We start from the raw sequence: 20113 nt of genomic DNA on the forward strand, positions 1-20113 counted from the left end.
TGGTATCTGGCATGAGATAGGTCTGACTAGAGAGAAACACACCTTATCTTGATGTGATATCCTTCCCCTTTTTAATTTTCAGTACAAAAAGGCACACTGGCTCTATCTTGACTTAAATGTAGCATTTTGGGTTGCACAGATAAGTGAGTGACCCGTAAGGTCAATTAAATGCAAACACAAATGCAATTTCAAGTTCAATACTTTGTTTCCTCTGGCAACAGAAAGAGAACACTAAGCATGTAAACAGCTACATCATGTTGCCTAAAATGTGTTGCACTAGGAGAGAAGCAGGCATCATACAGATTTCTTGCTTACTAGAACATGCAAAACGACAAAAACAAAATAAAAAAACCCCACAAAACCACAAAAAAACCACCACAACTCCCCAAAAAACAGAGATGTCACAAAGTACAAATGCTCATCTAAATCTAGGAGAAAAGTGTGTAAGGATATTTCTCAAAGCCTGATGCTCTGTGAAAATACATTAAAGAAAAGCATAAGTTACTTTCAAAAGGCAATGCACATTGTAAGCATCTCTTTTATTGTAATATAAAGAAGCATACATCATTCAGTTCTTTAAAGTACAAGTCAAATTGTACACTAACAAAAAAAGATCAATTCAGACATCCATGAACATGTCAACAACAGAATTCATTACATTTTGCTCTGCTGGTATTGCACTTGGAATGATTTAGAAGTAAGGCACAGTAAAAACAAAGTCATTTAGTGCTTCTACAGCAGATGTCCTTTTTTAAACACATGCTACATGACGTAAAAGTACTTCTAGCTTATGTATATACACACAAGGGAAAAAGAAAAAAGCATGCACTAGAGAATTCAGATTTCAACATATCTTGCTGTTTCATAATATACAAATAAAGTAGTTTAAAGATGTAAACAAATTGCATGCACATAAACTAGAGCAAAATCTTTAATACAGTATCTGAAAGCTATTATGCTTAAATAAAAAAATATAACTTATTAGTACTCAGGTTTATGTGCCATTTTTGTCCTGTAGAGATTAAAAATATGGGGTTAGGGGCAGGGTGGGAAGAGTGGATTTTTCTGGTTATGCTGTTGGTTTTATTTTTTTGCTTTACACATTGGCAGCAGTACACTGGTAAGGTCAAATATGGCTTTTGCAAAACAATGTCTAATGAAAACATGAAAAAGCACAATTGGTTCAGGATCCAGCATCCTGATATTTTCCAGTCAAGAACAAAACAAAACAAAAATCAATATGATCTACACTTTGAACTGGGTAAGCCATGCATTCCAAAAGACCTTTCTAAAGACATTTAAACTCTACAAGAACGAGACACTTTGTCAAGTGTAAACTCTTAAAAACTAAACACAGAAGAATCTGAATGACTCAAACATCGTTTTCCACTTCAAACGCTACTGAGTAACTTTCGCCCGCGGCTGCGGTAGCTGAAGTGATACTGGACTGTCTTCAGAATTAACTACATGCCAGGAGCAGCTTTGCTTCTTTTTACACAGGTACCTTAGAAATTAAGTAAGTTAACTGCACAATTTTTGGTTTCACTTTATCTTTGGCATAGGAGACGCCATTTTTCAAATTAAAAAGGACATGCACCATGCTGCATTCCAACAGGTTATGCTGAAAAGGCACATTTGTTGCTGCCTGGGTGGCAAGGGAAGACTTCTTATTTTGCAGAAGGCAGGGTGTTGAGTGCAGCATCCTTTCCTCATCCTCCAGAGTGTTCAGTTAGACCAGGTACAGTTGCACACAGCGGCTGCCCAGGAGCTGCCCATTTCTCTCAGCCACTGCTTGCTTAGCTAGATCCAGGCTTGGAAAAGTCACCAACGCCTCGCCACTGGGCTGCCCACTAAAGTTGTAAAGCATGAGGATGGAATCTGCTTGGAGCTGCAATGGTACAAGAAGAAAAAATAAAAAAAACCCAAACTATTAAGACCAGCAACAACACCTGGAAATGTAGTTTTTAATGCTGGTGCATTTTTTAGTGCATCTGGCTCACTCCACTCCTGTGTCCATGGTGAAAACATTCTGAAAGTTAAGAATGGGAAGGAGAAGGAATCAAAGATTAAAAGAAATTTTAGCTTAGCAAACAGCAGCAGCTCTTACTCTGCTGGAGTGCTGAATATAGCAATGTAGACATAATTCTGTGCAAAAATTTGTCTAGAGAAGCAATTGAGATTAAAGGAGAGAGTTAGATGTTAATAGGAGGTAAATGGAGCAAGAAATCCAGGCACTAATAATTCTTGTACTATGGGGACTACTGGCCAAGTGACAAAGGCTTTTAATGCATGTCAATACTCACACACAAAGTTTAAAAAAAAACCCCAACACACATGCCAAAAATAAAAGAGCTGTATGAGTTCTGTGTTGGGAGAATGAGCTGAACTCAACACAGGTATATAGTGCAAGGAAGATTTTCCAGAACAATTAAGTAAAATTTGGTGCAAAACTGAATTAAATAAATATTTATTGTAATTTTAACAAGGCTAAGGAAAAGCAGGTTAGCAGACAAGATTATTTAGTCATTGGAGTTGATTTCTACTTTTGAGGGCATTTGCCCTCATAAAGTCTTAAAAGGCAGTTCCAAATTGCTGAGTTCAAAGTAGACTACAGTCAGCCCTATTGTACCCCATTCATTTTCCATAAGATGCAGGAAATTCTTCCAAGCTAAGTTTGAACTCCAGGTTGCTGGACAGAAATGAATCTCAGTGAAGTTTCACAATGAGAGACTGAAGGATCAAAAGCTCAGCATACAAGGTTAGTTTTTTTGAAAAACAGTGTCAGACAAAGCAATGCTGGAAAAGTTTTATGAATATTAATTCAAGTTATGTTCATGTGACATATGTTCTCTTGAGTTTATAAAAGATTAAAATATTTAAGTGTTTCATTTCTGTAGAACTTGTGCATGGTATACTACAAGAAACAGCAGACGTCTCAGTTATTACCAATAGCATTTCATTCATGTATCATATCATATATCACCTTTACATTCAAACATATGAAAATAAATCAAGTGCATGCCAGAGCTTCACTCACCCAAACACTGAGCAGGCAGTAAAACTATTCTTAAAATATAAGCACAACACACTTTAAAAACCAAAACCATGCATAAGGCAGTTAGTACAAACTTTCTATCGTTTCTTCTCAGAGAACTAAAGTTAGTCAAGAAATAGCATGCAGAAAGAAATCAAAAAACAGATAAAATACATAATCTCTAAAGCCCACTAATGGTTTGGAACCAATCTTGTTTTATTTCAGAGTAAACCTCTCTCAAAGAGAAAGCTGTACAGAACTTGGGTTGAGCTGCAAATCTGAGCTAAAAGATGCTCTAAACCAGCTCTTTGCTATTAATCCATATGGGATCAACCATTTACCATCAGTCCAGAATAAAACTTCAATATTTCAGCTCAGAGTCAGCTGAAAACACACATGGAACACAGTTATACCTCTGAGCACAGAGGAGAGCTTTAAAAACATCGTTTAAATAGCAGTATTGGTGTAATACCAATGTAGGGATCTAGAAACTCATGTTATGAGAGCTGCATAGAAAGTTAGCAGAGAAGTCTACACATTCTGCAAGCAATTTAATTTAAAGAGCTAAATGGACCCCTTCAGTTTCATTTTAAGACATACTGGGTTTAAGTTCTTATTTATAGATAATTCTAGAGAAATAGATTTTCTGTATGTAAACGTGTGTTTTAAAATTAGACTCAGATTCACACAAATATTTTTCATGGATTTTGTTTTTTTTTTTTACTCTCTATCAGTGGTACCTGTACAATACTACTTTACACCACTTAGAATTCAGACTGAGCTACTCCATGAATTAGCCAAAGACTGTTTCCATGTCATACTTAGCAGAAACCAGCTGCTGATCTGGTTTTCCAGTTAATCACCAGACCATGCAGTCCATCTGCTCCCTACAGATCCAACATGAGAAAACAACTAATTTGAAAACAACTGAGTTGATGATTGTTAGTGAAAGTACATTTGTCTGTGAAAGTAATTCTCTCAAGGCACAGTATGTGACTGCCATCTTTAAACTGAGAGGTTGTTCTGTTTTTTTCTCAAGGAAAAAGAAAATGTACTAACTAATCAGTAGCCTTTTGAATGGAATACAGTAGTAGTGTGGCATCTTGTAGTTCACATAGGCCATAACAAAATTTCTCTGAGAACTATGTGTAAGGGCCAAAAAATGCAGGCAAATTTACTGTTGGCAAACCTAGTTAGTTGCATTAGAAAGTCACTATACCCAAAAAATCTCTTCTGGAAAAACTAATGTAATAGTTCACATTGCATTAGGGAGATCAAGAAGGAGACATATTAATCTCTAGCCAGTTATATGGTACAGAAAAGACACAGCCAGAGGTCTGGGGGTTTTCACACACACATTTGTATGTGCTTTCTAGCAATACCAGGGAGAAAAAATAATCTTCTATGACTTTACTAAGAGAAAAATACTGGACTGAAAGGTTCACATGAGATACAAGCATTAACAAACCCTTCTGGAAGTTGAACACACCATCTGAGCAGAACCAGGCAATCACTACCTCCACCACTGCTGCCCCAGCAGCTACAGATCACAGCCAGCCCATTTCCTTGGGTTAGTCGATTTTTGAAGCAGGAAGACTAAAACCAGGATCCCAATGCAAGCTTCTAAGGGGGAAAGCCACAAGCAAAGATCTCTGTAGCACCAAGCCCTTCTTTCCCTTCCCATTCACCTCCAGAGAGCCAGGCTCTGGCAGTCACATCTTACCTTCTTCAGAAGTTACAAAGTTACAAACAGACCCACTCTTTCGGTGCTTGTAACACACTCCTGGCTTGATCGCTCAGCTGAATTAGGCCATTGTAGTCATCAGGTGCATACTACAGTACAAGTGTGACATGGGACAATCAGCAAGAGAAGGAACAGTCTGGCACAGCAAGCCACACAGACCATCATTTGCAACCACAATTAAAAGCATCAGCTGTAACAACTGGCAGGAGACACTGAATTGGACAGAAACTACTTTTATGTAAGATAAAACATACATTAATTGCATTACTGGTTGTAGAAATAAAGTAAATGTTTGTGGGCAATGTTCTAAACTGTGTATTTGAACTGCTCCTTATCAAGGAAGGGAAATAGCTCAGACCATGAAGTGCTCCTTTTTTCCTTCTACTCATGAGATGGCAGCACCAGGTAACCAAACTCCTACATTTTCATAAGCACAATCACAAACCCAGCAATAGCTCTCACTGGGACAGATGAGCATCTTCCAGCCTGCACACTGAGGTGAGGGATCAGAATAATTGTATGGATCTCATTCAGATCTTTTATGCACTCATGGAAATGAAGTGCAGCTTCTCTAGGGAAGAGTGAAAAACACTTAAGCTGCAGATAATACTTGTACTCCATAGATTACACCGATGTAATGAAAGAAAATCAATGCCCCAGCATGAATGCATTCACAAGGTAAAATAGCATTTATGCTAGTGTAGTGTATTTCTACATTGGAAAATGAAATAAACTGCACAGTGTAACTGCATCATGACAGATTTGTAGAAGTAATATACTAAAATAAAAATAATGACTGCACAGAATAGTCACACTATCAAATTAGAACAAAACCCTCATATATGAATCAGATCTAAGAATTCTTTGAGATGCTGAATATGAACAGTAATCACTCATACTACTGGCCTGGTACAAATATATATGGTCAGGAAATACATCAATATGAAATATTGTTCTTAGCACATAATCCTTCCAAATCACATATCCTGGGAAGGGACTGAGCATTCTTACACATGCTGTGAAGATTACTTGAGTGGTTCCTGTAATCCAGAAGACAATAGTTTTTAGCATAACCTGAGTTGTAGAATATCTTTTCAGTGGCAAGAAGAGTTTCCTGTCTCTCCCCAAACAGACTAATGCTTTAGATGATTGCCAAATGCACACAATATAGATGCACTGTGCTGCCTTTCCTTTGATATTTCTATGATGCAAAAAGTCTCCTGCCAGCTTAGGGAGAAAAGGGGCATATTTGGGCATACAGAACACATATCCATCCAAAGGGAAGTTGAAAAGAAAAACACCAACCATCTTGTACACACCTTTCACAGAAAGCAATAACCAAGAGCCCAGAGAACACAAAAGAAAAGAACCCCCCAGAATTTTACTACTGAATTCTAAACCCATGCCAACCCAGTAAAAGACAAATATAAGAAGTATTTTCTAGATAGTCTCTGCCAGGGCAACCAGACCGTGCAAATATTAGATTTATGAGTTCCCAGACCTGCCCTTGAAACAAATCTACAAAATGTAAGTTTACTCTTTGGAAAGAATGTCTCAAGATAGTACATACTTTAGATTATCAGTAGATGTACAGTAGGCAAAGCTCTACAGTCTTACTCTTGTAAGGGACAGCATTTCAGAAGTTACACTTGAAATGGAATAAACAATGTAGAAAATATGAAAGTTATAAAAATATCCTGTAAAGAGTTGTCAGAGCTTAGGCAAAGACCTAAAGAAAGCGAGAAAGAAAGAAGAAAACTAAATTCATCAAAAGACCCAGAAATAGAAGTAGCATCTAATCACAAGGATAGGTGAGAGACTGCAGTCAATTAAAACAGAAGCTGTAGGACAGTAAATTCTTCAAATAAAATGAAAACTACTCTAACATGCCTGAGTAAGCACATGATTGTGAATCTTTCTGATTCTGTCTGCATTTCAGAACCCATAAGAACAAAGCAAGAGCATCCAACCACACAGGACCAAACCAAGGGTAAACTGGTTAATAAAGATGTAATACACTAAACATCCTCCTTGAATTTTCTTTTTCTTCAACCTATTTTATATCTTTGTACTTCTCTTGCTGAGAGAAATATGGGACTGTCTTCCCCTCACAGACTGTGCACAGATTTAACCAGGTCACTAACCAGTAAGTCATTGATTTCCATTTCATTTTTGCAGTTCCTACATTGAATATTCAAAGCTCAGTCTAAAAACAGCACAAAAACAGCAATCTAGAGAAAATAACCCACTGCTAAAAAAAAAAAAAAACCACCAAAAAACAAACCTGGCATTGAAACTGGAAAGTATATTTAGACACACTCCAACTGGGAAAAAACGGGAGCAAATGATAGAAAAGGAAAACATCATGGGCAAAATGGCCACCTCAGGAAGGCAGCTGCAATTCTTGCCCAAACTGCCCATAAACTTTGTCACAGAATAGTTCCCAAAGAGAACTCTCAGACTCTGGAGAAAAGCCTAGCTAGACTCAGCCTGGAATATAGAATCAGGTTTGATGGTAGGTAACTGCAACCTTGAGCACAAGAGTCAGGAGAAATACCCTACAATGGCTTTGCCCCTAGAAGCACGTCAATTGTACCATAGGACTGCCAATACAGACACCCACAAATACCTGAATTCTGTGTGGAAGAGATACCACCTGAACCTTCTGTGTATCAGAGACTGAAACAGGTAATGCCTGTTCCAAAAATACAGAGGGTGCCACTTCAGTCACTTGCTTCAAGCGTGGGAGGCAACAGACAGAAACTGTAACCTCTAATTTACTGGTCCCAGTCTCACAATGCTTTCTCCACGTTTCCAGGTGGGAGATAAATTTAGGAATAAAGCAAAACAAGCAGTGTGCTCTATTCTGAGAGTGTGGGGGTGAGCATGGAATAGTGTCTGTATTGCCAGATGACTTCCAACCCCAGTAAGTGGGAATTAATTCTTCCTCTACCACTTCCCCTTTCCCTTCCCTAGTCAGAGGGTGCCATGCCTAGGACTGGCACACAGATGATGGGGTATCCCCCTCTCAGACTGCAGAGAATCAGATTTCAAAAGGATCTTAAAGGAAATAGAGAATACTTTGTTTAAGCACACATTTCAGAGAAAGAAACTCCTAATCCCTAAAAAGTCAGCAACAATGAAGTCTGTTGTCCTGATAGAGCAGAGAAATGTCGTTAGTGCCCTGGGAATGTAGCCATCCATCCACTTCCCTTCTCTTCCTTATTACTGTTTTAACCACAACTCACCCTCCTCCCCTCCACCAGCAAGCCTTAAATTCTGTGTCTCTGAAGAACACTGTTTATTTATTTATTTAATGCTTTTCTTATGTAGAAACACATACACAAAGAAGTTCTTACATTTCCATCCCAGCCTTTTTCAGCAAATTCAGGGGGCTTTTAAAAAGTTCAGATGGTGACCATGGCCCCTAAATCTTAGTCATCTTCTAGTTTGTAGGGGTTTTTTTTTTGGTTTTTTTTGGTTTTTTTTGTTTTTTGTTTTTTTTTTTTTTTTTTTTTTTGTTTGGTTTTTTACTGCTAATCTTACACACAACTTACCTAAATAGCAAATCTGCTTTCTAAGAACTAATCCACAGGGTCTTTTCCAGGCAGGCATGAGTTCACTTCACATTCATGCCAACCTCCAAGAAACTGGGCAAGTACTACTAAAAGGAGGCTGAATCCTGGCCAAGACAACAGCTGTGAAATGGTTTTTGGTCAGCTAAGACCACAGGCACAGCTAAACTGCATCTGCTTTTACATTAACCTAATAGCTCTTGTCATGATACCAACCCTGCCACTATTTGCATTCTCAGAAAAAAATTTTTTGTAAACTGCACACCAACAAAAACCCACACAAACACACACAAAACCCAAATCAAACAAACAACCAAACCAAGCCAAACAACAACAACAAAAAAGACAACTGAAAGAGAACCCTACCCCAAAAGAGCCTCCAGTATTTGGAGACTAAAATATTTTACATTGATTCCTTTAGTGGCTAAATAGTAAAACCCATTAAGTATTTAGACACCAAATAAAGAGAAATAAAAATACTTCAGTAAAAAACTTCACATAGATTCATCACAACTGCTACCCCTGTTCAATCATTATTTACTGGAGTTCTCTCACTGCTTCTGCAGCTGTGCAGAGTGATGGTCTGAAGTAACACCGAGGAGTTTTGCTGGATGTTATTACTATATTTGCACCACTTCTTCCCCAGACTTCACCCCATGATATAAAATATGAGTTACTTTTCTGAATTCCAGAAGAGTCTCCTCACAATCCCATCCATGGATCCCTCGCTTCAACATAAAGCCCAGAGACAGGATCTGCTGAGCAGCTGGTGAATGGCACGGTGAGGGTTTTGTTGTTGTTTTGGTTATTTCGGGGTTTGTTGTTTCCTCAATGTGGTTTTTTTTTGGCTTGGATTTTGTGGTTGATTTTAGCTATCCCTTAGCTATGTATCCAGCACATAATTGAACTCAAATCAATGGCCCTATTGCTTTACACTACAACTAAAAAGCAGTTTAATGTGAATTACTGAACGAGAGAGTACTAATATTAGCTCTTTTGAGGATTACAGTGTACTACAATATTTTACAGAAAGGTGATGGGGAAAATTGCCATGTCCCTGATTTACTATTAAAATTCTTCCCAAGTTTTTCAATTGCCTAACCCAAGTTACAATAAATACATGCAAGCTGGAAGGAATTTTCAGCAAAAAAAACCCCAAGAAAACAGAACTACAGAAAGAAATTGAGCTGCTGAAACACTAAACAAGAGGCTAATACTAATAAAATTAAATGAAAATTTAAATGCTGATCTGCAGACTTTTAAATCATTTGTTTTTAGAAGCATGTACTGATGTTGAGACCAGCTTGTTGAAGCCCATGATATCTCTTAAGAGGCAGGTCTGGTATGAAAAGTTCTTTCACTTAAGTAGCAACATGTGCACACATGCAATATACAGAGCCCATGAAGCCTGAAGGAAAAATTCAGAGGAGAATAAAGCAAGAGCTAAAACTTAAGCTCTGTTCCTTCCAGACAAGGACACACAAAGACAAAAATCACCCTTCCATTTCAGCATCTCCAATCTGGTTCCCAGAATACCAACACTGAAGACCATTGAATAGCAACATCAATTAGCTGTACACAGATTAAAACCATGCCCAAACCACTGATTATTATTAAGGGCTCACTTTATGAACAAGCAGAAGCATCGTGCAATAAATCCTTGGGCAGCAGCAGAAAATGAGAAAACAATGTGAAGAAAGGGGAGGGAAAAAAGAAAAAAAAAAAGATTAGTTGTTGCTCCAGAGATGTAATATTGTCCCTTTACAGTAAGTCACCATCTCTTTTTCCCCTGAAGGAATGAATGAGTATAAAATTAGCATTACCACATGCGGGATTCCAAGAACAATTCAAAAGAATTCCTGGTTCCTTTATAAGATTTTGAACCTGATCTCATTTGGACAACATCTTCTAAAGAAGTCAAAGAGGTGACCAATTTAATAACAGTAACTGGTGATCACAGGAGGTTGCAGCAACAGAATATAGGTTTCACCTTGTGGCAAAATTTCTGTTCCTATAACCATTTAATTGCGCAATACAAACACCAGGAACTGGTCTCCAAACGCAGAAATGAGAAGAGCAAACTGAGCACGAGACACAAAGTTCAGGTTCACTAAACTGAAGATTTAACATAAGGCAGAGGTGCTAGAGGTGGTCACTGACCTGTTTCATGCATGGACAGGTTCAGGCCACATTTTTCAAAGGTACAGTTACACTTCTAGCTGAATTTCAATTTAGCAAATAAGCTTCCATACTTAAGGTTTTAATACATCCACCATCTATCCACCAAAACCCCCAGGCAGTAGAAAACAACTAAAAGGCAAAATATTGATGGCTAAACAATAGGATGAATGTTTATTACTTCTCTGGGTATCATGAAAGCCACAAATAACTGAACTTGGTTTGAACTCTGGAAATATCTGTGGAACAAAAAGACCTAAAATACAACATGCAGTTTCTTTTTACTTTGTCAAAATTCACCACACTTTTTATGTGATAATCTTTATCCACTGAAAAATTGAGTATGCAGAACTGCTTTCAAAACATAAATGTAACGTTCAAAGAGAAGACACAATAGGTAGAGCATTGCATCTTCCAAATACTCAAAACTTGGAACATACACATTTAAGCATCTGTTCTCAGTCTACATTCATTTGCATACCAGATATCTGGCTCAACAAATTCAAGCTCATTGTCCTCTAAAAATATAAAGGTTAAAAAAAAAGAAATAAAGAAAGAAAACATACCATGCCTGAATGTTTCCTATTACCTCTTGCAATATCACTGTTATCCCAGAATGTTGAAGGACAAACATACAAATATTACTGCCTTTTGACACAAATCATGTGTTCACTTGCAGTGGTTTGAGAGCCATAAAGAGGATTTTAGGTCAGAGCTTCCAAGTAGTACCCAAAAGGGCAGAGTTGGTACTGTGTAAGTGCCGTTACCCACAGGGGTTAAATACTCACCAGTTCATATTCAATTACCTTTCCTTTTAGCAAATATGCCATGACAAACCATGGATATAGACATACTGTATCCTCTGAGACAAAAGGCAGAAGACATCAAATAAGGGCTGCTGGAAAACAGTGTTTATAGCTGGTGCCTTTTTTTTTTTTTAAGACTTATCAAGAAGATAAATTTCTGTTTGATCACCTGAGAGCATTCCATCAGTCCATACAGACTGACCTTACCTATAGTATATTTGCTGGCAAAATGGACAGCATGGATAATACAGATTTTCTTTAGTTTGCAATGTAATACAGCTTTAATGAAAGATGCTCCTGCCTGTAACCAAAATTATTAGCAACTGAAACAATGTTTGACCAAGACATCTGTGTCTCCTTTTGCAAGTCACCAAACCCAGCTCACAGCTCTCTGTATTAGAAATCAGCAAACTTTCAGTGTTGAAGGTCAAACACTGACCCTACCAAAAGGCTCCCACCACCAAGAGCCCAGGACCGAAAACTTCTGGCAGCCCCCACTTTCCTGTGGAAGCCCCACTCCCACTGGGGCTCTGAGCTCTTCAAACTCAAACCCCAAATCCAGACACCAAATGACTGCTTCCAGATCAGGATTTGTTTATTTAATAAGAAGGAAGGCAAATTTTGTGTACTCTTCAGTCCGCCAGTTAAATATACAACAAGCATCTTGCAGTTTCCAAAAGCTCTTGCTGGCTCAGTTTGGCCTCCACTGATCAAAACTCAGAGGTCCAAAGAGGTCTCAAGAAGAGGGCTGCATACTAACCTGGTACCCCTGGAAGAAACTGAGTATCTCCTTCATTCCTGTGTTATATGGCAAGCCCTGCATCCGGACCAAGGCTCCAGGCTGGGGCAGGATGGGAGTGTGGGTGGCAGTGGCAGCGGCAGCAGCTGCCACAGCTCCTGGGGGAGCTGCAATGTACCCCACCGTGGTAGGAGATACTGGAGGGCTGAAAGAGAGAGAGGGAGCAAAATTGTTACAAAAACCAGTAACTGGTTCTACTAAGAATAGGCAAAGATGAAACCAAAAACTTAGATTTGAAAAATAATCGAAATACTACAGAAAAACAGAGAGTCCCGATGTGGATTGTTTTGTGGACTTTCTTAATTTCTCTTAGGCTCTCATGATCTATTTTTAGACAAGGGAGGGAAGGCAAAATGGCTAACATTTGTAGTTAAAGACATAAGGAGTGGCATTTGTTATTTCACAGGGGAGTAGGAAAAGTAGCTGCAGATGACTTGTTCTAAGATCGTTAATGAAAACACAAAGAAATAAAGGGGAGGGGTGTGCCATAATATGAAAAGGAGGAAAACACCCTAATCTGGCACTTCTGAGCCACAAAATAGTGAGTAATTAGCATCTCCATCTCTGGTCAGGGCCTATTTAGCAAATTGCCAGATACTCAAGCTAGCAAGTGTCACACAAGCCTAGGAGCTATCAGTGAACAAGCTATTTCCCCACAACCCCTGTACCAGACTTCAGTGACTCATGCTGATACCATCTGTGGAAGGGAAAAGGTGGAGATTTGCTTTCACATGTAAAAATGTTCTTTGGTCTCACTGATGTACAAAATCAAACCTAGTACACACCTATGATGAGTCTTTCAGAATGAAAACAGTATTGTAAGTAAAAGAACAAACTAAGAGGTGAGGGTAGAGGTGTGGATTGACACAGCTTCTTTCTCTTCTGGCCGAGAAATAGAACTGCCTTGGTGACATTGCGTCAGTGCCAAAAAACCCCTTTTTGGCCAACATTATCATGAGATTCAAGCAGAACCTACAGAGATGAACGCCCTTACAAGGTTACAGAGAAACAGTTAAAATGGTTTCTGCCTCTGTTGCTGAACATTATGTTCCCAGAACTACCTACACTAGAAGTGCAAATTTAAAAGGTGTTCACAGGTGACCACAGAGTCACCTACTGCACTGGGATGAAAGGTCAAGAGGAGCAGTGAAATCTCGGGGTTACCTGGGATAGTAAGCTGTGTAGTTCATGTAGAGCTGAGCAGCCTGGGCTGGGTAGTAGGTAACAGTTGGAGGAGCAGCTGCAGAGGCCTGGGGCGTCCTGGTGGATGGTAGGAGGGCTTGTGGCTGGTAAAGGGCTGCTGCCTCTGCTGGGATCACAGCTGCTGTTTGGAAAGCAGCATAAGCTGGTGGAGAAAGACCTAAAACCAAACCAGGACACAGCAACAAAAAGCAATCAGAATGGAGAAGTCTCAGATGAGTAACTCCCCCCCTAGGGCAATGTGATTAAAACCATCTGGGCATGATTGATAAACACTTGAGCAAAGACTGCTCTCTAGCCTCTCCCCTGGAGACCTTTGCTACATTGCCATGAATAACAACCAGGGTTCATTTGGAATGAGTAATTCCTGAGAGTTCACAGCTCCTAGATCTGAGCAGCTTTGTCTATATGTAAATGGAAAGTAGGGAACTTCAGAGTTAATAAAAGAAAGCATAAAGCCATGTGCATAGAGAAAGCAGGCGTGCACACCAACACACCCTGGTGTTTTCTAACAGAAGTTGTACTCTGTGGGACAAAAGCACCATAATAGTGCTTGGGCATCCACATGGGTGCACACATGGGCATCCATAACTACTGACCATGAGACTTCATGTATAAGCTTCCTGAGACTTCAAAAAGTATTTTTAGGATATAGCAAATGGAAGGGAGAATTCCCCACTAGATCACTAGTCTGATGGATTTTGATGAACAAATACCTAATTTGTACAGGAACAATAAACTTGGCTTGGTGTGCAGTCAAATTGGTTTTATATACTATATTTGGCAGCTTTTTAATATTTTGCAAATACACATCAGTATCTGCTTTGTGATTTGGTAGTGAGACTAATTAGAACAATACAGTAAAATTCCATTATAGCTCCTCAATAAGGTTCACTGTAATCTTAAAATAAAAAAATTAAAAGCCATCCAACTTCACCACTCTATGGTTGGTTAGTATATCATCCCAGTGGGTGTTTTCCTTCAAAAATAAGCCCAAAGAGTACCTTCTGAATGCTCTGAGGCAAGATAGCAAGAGCACTCATCGGCAGCTGGAATATAGAACAACTCCCCATTTTAAAAATCCCTCTCATTCCAAGTAGGTTTCACTACAGGCAAGTCTACTGCAGAGCTCAGAAGAACAGTACACCCATAAAAAGCAAAGTGTGCAACAATTTCACTGGCAAGGCCTTGCTGCCCTCTACTCACCGCCGAAAATACAATAAAAATGCCTCTGATCAGTCCCATTATTGCCCAAAGGGAACAATATCAATCTTAGCATGTACACAGATGGATGATTATTGATCATGGCAAAACCCGAGTCAAAAGGTGAAAGGCCACAAAGCTTCAGCACCTACCACATATCAGCCTTTAGCAGCAGAGAGCAGAAGAATTGGAGACTTACATGGTAACTTACATGGCGGTGGGGATAAGCCACTACGATTTAAAGTGCCACCCATTAAAACAAAGTTCATCTCCTCTCCAGAACACTGGAATACTTCCACATAACGGTCCTTCATCATTTTTTTGTGACATTTTTGAGCCACCATAAAGGCTTTGTCAGCAGATTTCATCTGGATAAAAGCATCACCTGACGGTCGTCCCTAGGGGAGGCAGGGAAGTAATTGTAAGTCAATCTGTTATGAAATCTCCCAGATCACAAGAAATGCAGAAAGGACTAAGATCAAACATCTACTGAAAGCCTGTATCCTTATTCCTTTTCTGCCACAAATGACTCACAACTCAACAATTCAATTTAGGAGCAGAAAAATCAAGACTCATGCAACAAGTGCCCAGTTAATACAATGCTACTTCAGTCCTCTGCAGAAAAAAACAGAATCATGTAGCATGGAAAAAAATGTGGAGGTCTCCCATCCAAAAGCTGTTCAAAGCAGGACTAACTTTCAATTTACGTCAGGCCACTCATGGCCTTCTCCACTTGAAATCTGAGCATCTCCAGGGGTGAAGGTTCCATATCACCTCTGGGAATCTGTTCAGGTGCTTAGCTAATTTCTCATTGCAGTTTTATTTTTTCCCTTTTCCATCAACTGGAATGGGGTTTTTTGGATGTAGTTTATTCACATTGTCTCTTATTCTTTTGCTGTGAAGCTCTAGGAAGATCCTGGTTTTGCCTTCCCTACAACTGCTTTCGAGGTAATAGTACAGCAGCATAAAGTTCCAGATCCTTTAGTAAAGTCCATAGCTGCATTGGAAGTTGATTTCCAGGCCTGATTTTCTGCAATCTGACAGATATACCTATCTGTATAAAATACAAAAACTTTCTTCACCAAAAAAATACACACACACAAAAAAAACTCCTAAACGAATATAGTAGATCTCTCATTTGTTTTCTTTAATACCTCAGTATTTCTGTCATTAAGAGCTTACTTTTAACACAAGACAATGGGGAAAATATATGTCTATGATCACATCATTAAAATACACCCAAACCACAATTTTTAGTTATCTACTCTCTTTTAAGCCTGAGCAACTGCTAATCAAGTTAGAAAAAGCTCATTTTGACATAAAGAGCACTCAAACAACACAGCAGGAACCCTGAAGTTGACAGAGCAGCTATGCCATCTAAAGGAGAGATTTCTGTAATGTATCTCCAGCCTCTGTCTGAAAACAGCCTTCAGGATAAAGTTATCATTTAAAGAACAAGGTTCATCTTCCCCAGGCTGGTCCATATATACATACAGAGAGAGAAAAGCAAGGGTGTATGTAAAAGGGGAAGAGAAATGAAGCAAAGACAGATGAAGAGAACATTACATTTTCCCAGGGCTGGAGAAGACTAAAGCCAAGATAAGGTAAGCTGCCCTGACTTCAAACCAATGTCAATGCAAAGTTACTCCTCCCATGCAAAATGCTGTTACCTGCTGATTAAGGACCATGTGAACTCCATGGGGCTTGATATCCCCTGTGGCATCTCCCATAAATTCCAAGATGTCATCAATGCCAGCAGTGTAGGGAAGGCCCCTGAGCCGCACGCAGTCGCGGACGCTGCCCGTGGCGATGGTGTACGGAGGGGGCATGACCGGAATGATGGGAGTTGGAAGGGTTGGAATAAGAGGTGTTGACATGTATCTATTAAGTACCTGTTGGCAAAAAACCCACAGCAATGCAGATTTACAATCATCTGTCTGAGCATAGAGCAGTTCTCACAATACTATTTCCAACAAACCCTTCTTACACTAAGTTACTGCAGTTTCTTTCCTGTTGGGCATTTGAAAGTTTTAAACTCAGAAAAAGAGAGGGGAAGGCTAACAAATTCAATTTGCCAGACCTCAATAACAGACTTTTCTCATGTCAATATAAAAAAGTTAAAAGTCAATTACTGTGTATAGTACCTCAAAAAGAAACATCTGAAATCACATCTGTGCTAATAAACCAGTATTGCCACATACAGTTCTTAGGTAAATCAGGGTAAATTAAAACCAGTCATTTTAAAAGAACTGAGACCTGAAATAGCTAGTAAGTGAAAGCACTAATTTTAATTTATTCTAAAACCCGATTGGTTAAGTGAGGGTGCTTATTTGTTTAACCCCGGTGCTCATCTCCAAGTACAGATTTTCTGAGGAGAAAATAAAAATTAAAGATAAGAATATAGAAGACTTTGATCTCAACATTTTCTCTTGACTCATTTCCAAATGACAAAGGGAACATATGACACATGTAGGGGCTTACTGCTGGAAACCATTTTTACTGATGATTATCAAAAATAAACACATTCTACTGAAAGAGCTTCTAAAAAACAGGTCAAAAAGCTTTAGTTTTGCTAAAAGTGATTCGGCTTAGGGAGTTTATTTCAAGAATCTCCTTGTAATGCATTTCAGGACAGAAATCTCTCTCAGTTGTTTCAATTACTTTGTACTAACATTAAATAGATGAGGCCTGGCTTTACTTCTTGTAATTATTCAAACAAGTAGCCTGTAATGTCCTAAAAAATAATTTCTTGCCCAGGCAGCAAAAAAGTTTGTGTGTCAGCCTAGACAGCTGTCATAGAGGAAGAAGTAATGACATTTTGGTAGAATGTAAGTTATATCCAGGTCTCCCTAAAAAAAGTGGAAGCAGAGACTTGGTCGTTGTGACAGAGTGATTTTGTTCCTTAGAGGATTTTGCTTCCTTCTCTCTCAGGAGGGAAGCTGTGGGGGAGAGGGAAATGCCACTTCCCAATCTTCACAGCACACAGATTCTTGGCTGTTGTAATATCCATATCACAGTAGTAGCAATGATCTACAAGTGTGGATATTCTTTCCATTGCCCCATCCCTTCTAGAGAAAGACTTCACCTGTCACATAAATTGCACAGTAACTGTATTACACTTTTATAGCCAGTGGTTATGCAAACACCAGGCCAAATCTAATACTGGTTCCCTCTGGAGCCACCAGTCTACAAGTATTCTGTGTCAGGAAGAAAAATACAATATATGATATTTTTCATAGGGACAAGCAGCTGGTGACAAAATAAAATCGTTTTAATGGGTTAAGAAGGTAATGATAGGAACTGGTGAAGGATAGGCAAAAAAAGAAATATATCATGTCAAGAAAAAAAGTTCACTTCCTTTCACCAAAAAATCAGATACATCTTAATTCTTAGTTTCCAAGAAAGCAGTTGCTCATTTCATGCATCCAGATTTGGATTTAATATTAGAAATTCTGTACATGGAGACTAGCATTTAAAGACCATACTGCAGATTTTCAGGAAGTATTACTACAATACTATCAATCTACTATATTTTTAGAATTATTTTTGTGGTTCAGTCAACCTTAAAGGAGAAGAAAAATATGCAATGATTTTCACTTTATAGTCTGAAGGATGGTAAAAAAACAAACTCCCAAGCAGTGGTAGCTTAAAAAAAAAAAACCCAAAACAAACACCCCCTCCCCAAACAAAGCAAAACCAGTGCTGCACCATTTTCCATGCCCATTAGGAAATATGCATTGATCTTTCTTGACATTTTTCATATAATAAATGTTCATGGCTCTCTACAACATATTTGTGTGCAAATGTTAGAAGAAACGTTTCAACTGTTCAGTTTTAAGTCTCACAACCAATAGTTACAACCTGTTGGACCTCTGCTGCTGTGCTCCTGAAGAGTTCAATGTAACGTTTTCCAAGTATTTCTTTGTGCTTTTTAAGTGCATTCTGTGCATATTCTTCACAGGAAAATAACACAAATGCATCTCCTGTGGGCCTGCCATCTGGGTACTTGACAAAGAGAAGTCCCTCTTTCCCTCCTGTGACTGGGCACTCTGGCCCCAGGAACCCCAAGACATCTTCCTGGGTAGCAGTGAATGGAAGGCCTCTCATCCTGATGATAACTTGATTCTCCTTGGATAAGAACTGGGCCACTTCATTGGAGGTGCCTGGCAGAGAGATAACAGCACGTGCTCAGCCAAGAACATGTGGTCAGTGCTGGGCACCCAGTTCTGGGGATGCAGCAGCAGCAGGGAAGCACTAAGGAATAATACAGTAGGTAAGCAGCCAGCAACAAACCCAGACAAGACCCAAACCACTACTAACTCTCAGCAATCTGTTTTGAGGGGAAAACCTCTTCATCTGCAAGTGCTTCATATTTTAATGAAATCGGAGCAAAGATTCTTGCGATGAGTGTGAATTAATACAAGATACACAGATGCTTCCACTGCAAAGGCTGGTCTTCCTCCCAAGAAGGAGGGCAGTCTGTGAACATCACAGCTCAAATGCTCACAGCTCAGTTTCAACAACTTGACAGGGTCAAACATTCTTGGAAGACAAAACAGGAAAAGCTACTTCATTATCCATTTGCATCCTCAGTCAAAGAAAAAGCAGAACTTGAACAACATTCCTATGAACTGAAGTAATCACATTGAATCCCAGCATCACTTACCTCCTGCAATTTTTAAGAATTCTTCCCCAGTTGCTTTGTAAACCTTGAAAGAAAGGACAAAAAAAAATCCACATGAAAATCACAATGTTCAGCTTTAAACCACACACACACTTTCACAAGCAAGAGAATTGTGTTTTGGTACTTCGAGCAAAACAGAAGTGCAGTTTGGTTTTAAATGAGAACATAGCTTAAAATATTCAGGTTTCTCTCCAAAGATTTGTTTCAAGTCACAACTTTTTACCTCAATGTATCTGCTACCCATGTGATGCTTGTGCCTTTCCAGGGCAAGGTCTCTCTGTTCAGAATTGACAAACCGAACCAAAGCCTCCCCATTTCTTCTTCCTTGGGAATTCAGGCAAAGAGCCACACCACCTCTGAAAGGTAAAGCCAACAAATATAAGTTTAGTCTGAATCTTTAATACATTTAATAAATAACTGTGTAAGAATAGTAAAGGAATCAGACTTAAACATGAAGATTACAGATTGGAAAAGAAATTGCTACTATCCAAAATTTAATTTTTGTTGTAACACAATTGTACTTTAAAATCTGTTTCCTTGAGATCATAGATCTCATGTTGTTCAACACTTTCTCAACTCCCATAAAGTTGCAAATTTGTTCCTCCTATTATCTCAGAGATGCACATTTGAAATTCCTCATCATTCTAAATTAGAAAAATGTATATTTTTTCAGTATTGGAGATCTGGAATATATATTAAGTGACAGGTATACTAAATAACCGCACTCTCTTCATATATATGCATACACATAAATCTATACATAGATATATACATGAATCATATGAAAATTTATTCCAAACAGTACTTAGAAGTTTCTGAATGTGGCTTGTTTAGGAGATATAGAAGAATAAGTTGGCACAAAATTAAAGCTGTTTTCATGTCTTGGCCTC

At 38.8% G+C, this 20113-nt stretch overlaps 1 protein-coding gene across 1 annotated transcript in view; it reads right to left on the reverse strand.

The window, feature by feature from the left end:
• Positions 1-530: 530 nt before the first annotated feature.
• ESRP2 (epithelial splicing regulatory protein 2) overlaps positions 531-20113 on the reverse strand; it is a 43686-nt gene continuing 24103 nt past the window's right edge. The window contains exons 8-15 of the mRNA XM_071440426.1: positions 19447-19579; positions 19206-19248; positions 18401-18702; positions 16210-16431; positions 14739-14937; positions 13301-13496; positions 12098-12281; positions 531-1888 (exon numbers count right to left, since the gene is read on the reverse strand). Coding sequence (XP_071296527.1) covers positions 1730-1888; positions 12098-12281; positions 13301-13496; positions 14739-14937; positions 16210-16431; positions 18401-18702; positions 19206-19248; positions 19447-19579 — 1438 coding nt within the window. The 3' untranslated portion in view covers positions 531-1729. The remainder of the gene's footprint in view (positions 1889-12097; positions 12282-13300; positions 13497-14738; positions 14938-16209; positions 16432-18400; positions 18703-19205; positions 19249-19446; positions 19580-20113) is intronic.

This window comes from Agelaius tricolor, unplaced genomic scaffold (genome assembly GCF_023055355.1).
Source record: "Agelaius tricolor isolate 1412-34295 unplaced genomic scaffold, bAgeTri1.0.p SCAF_15, whole genome shotgun sequence".
In the NCBI taxonomy this organism is placed as follows: domain Eukaryota; kingdom Metazoa; phylum Chordata; class Aves; order Passeriformes; family Icteridae; genus Agelaius; species Agelaius tricolor.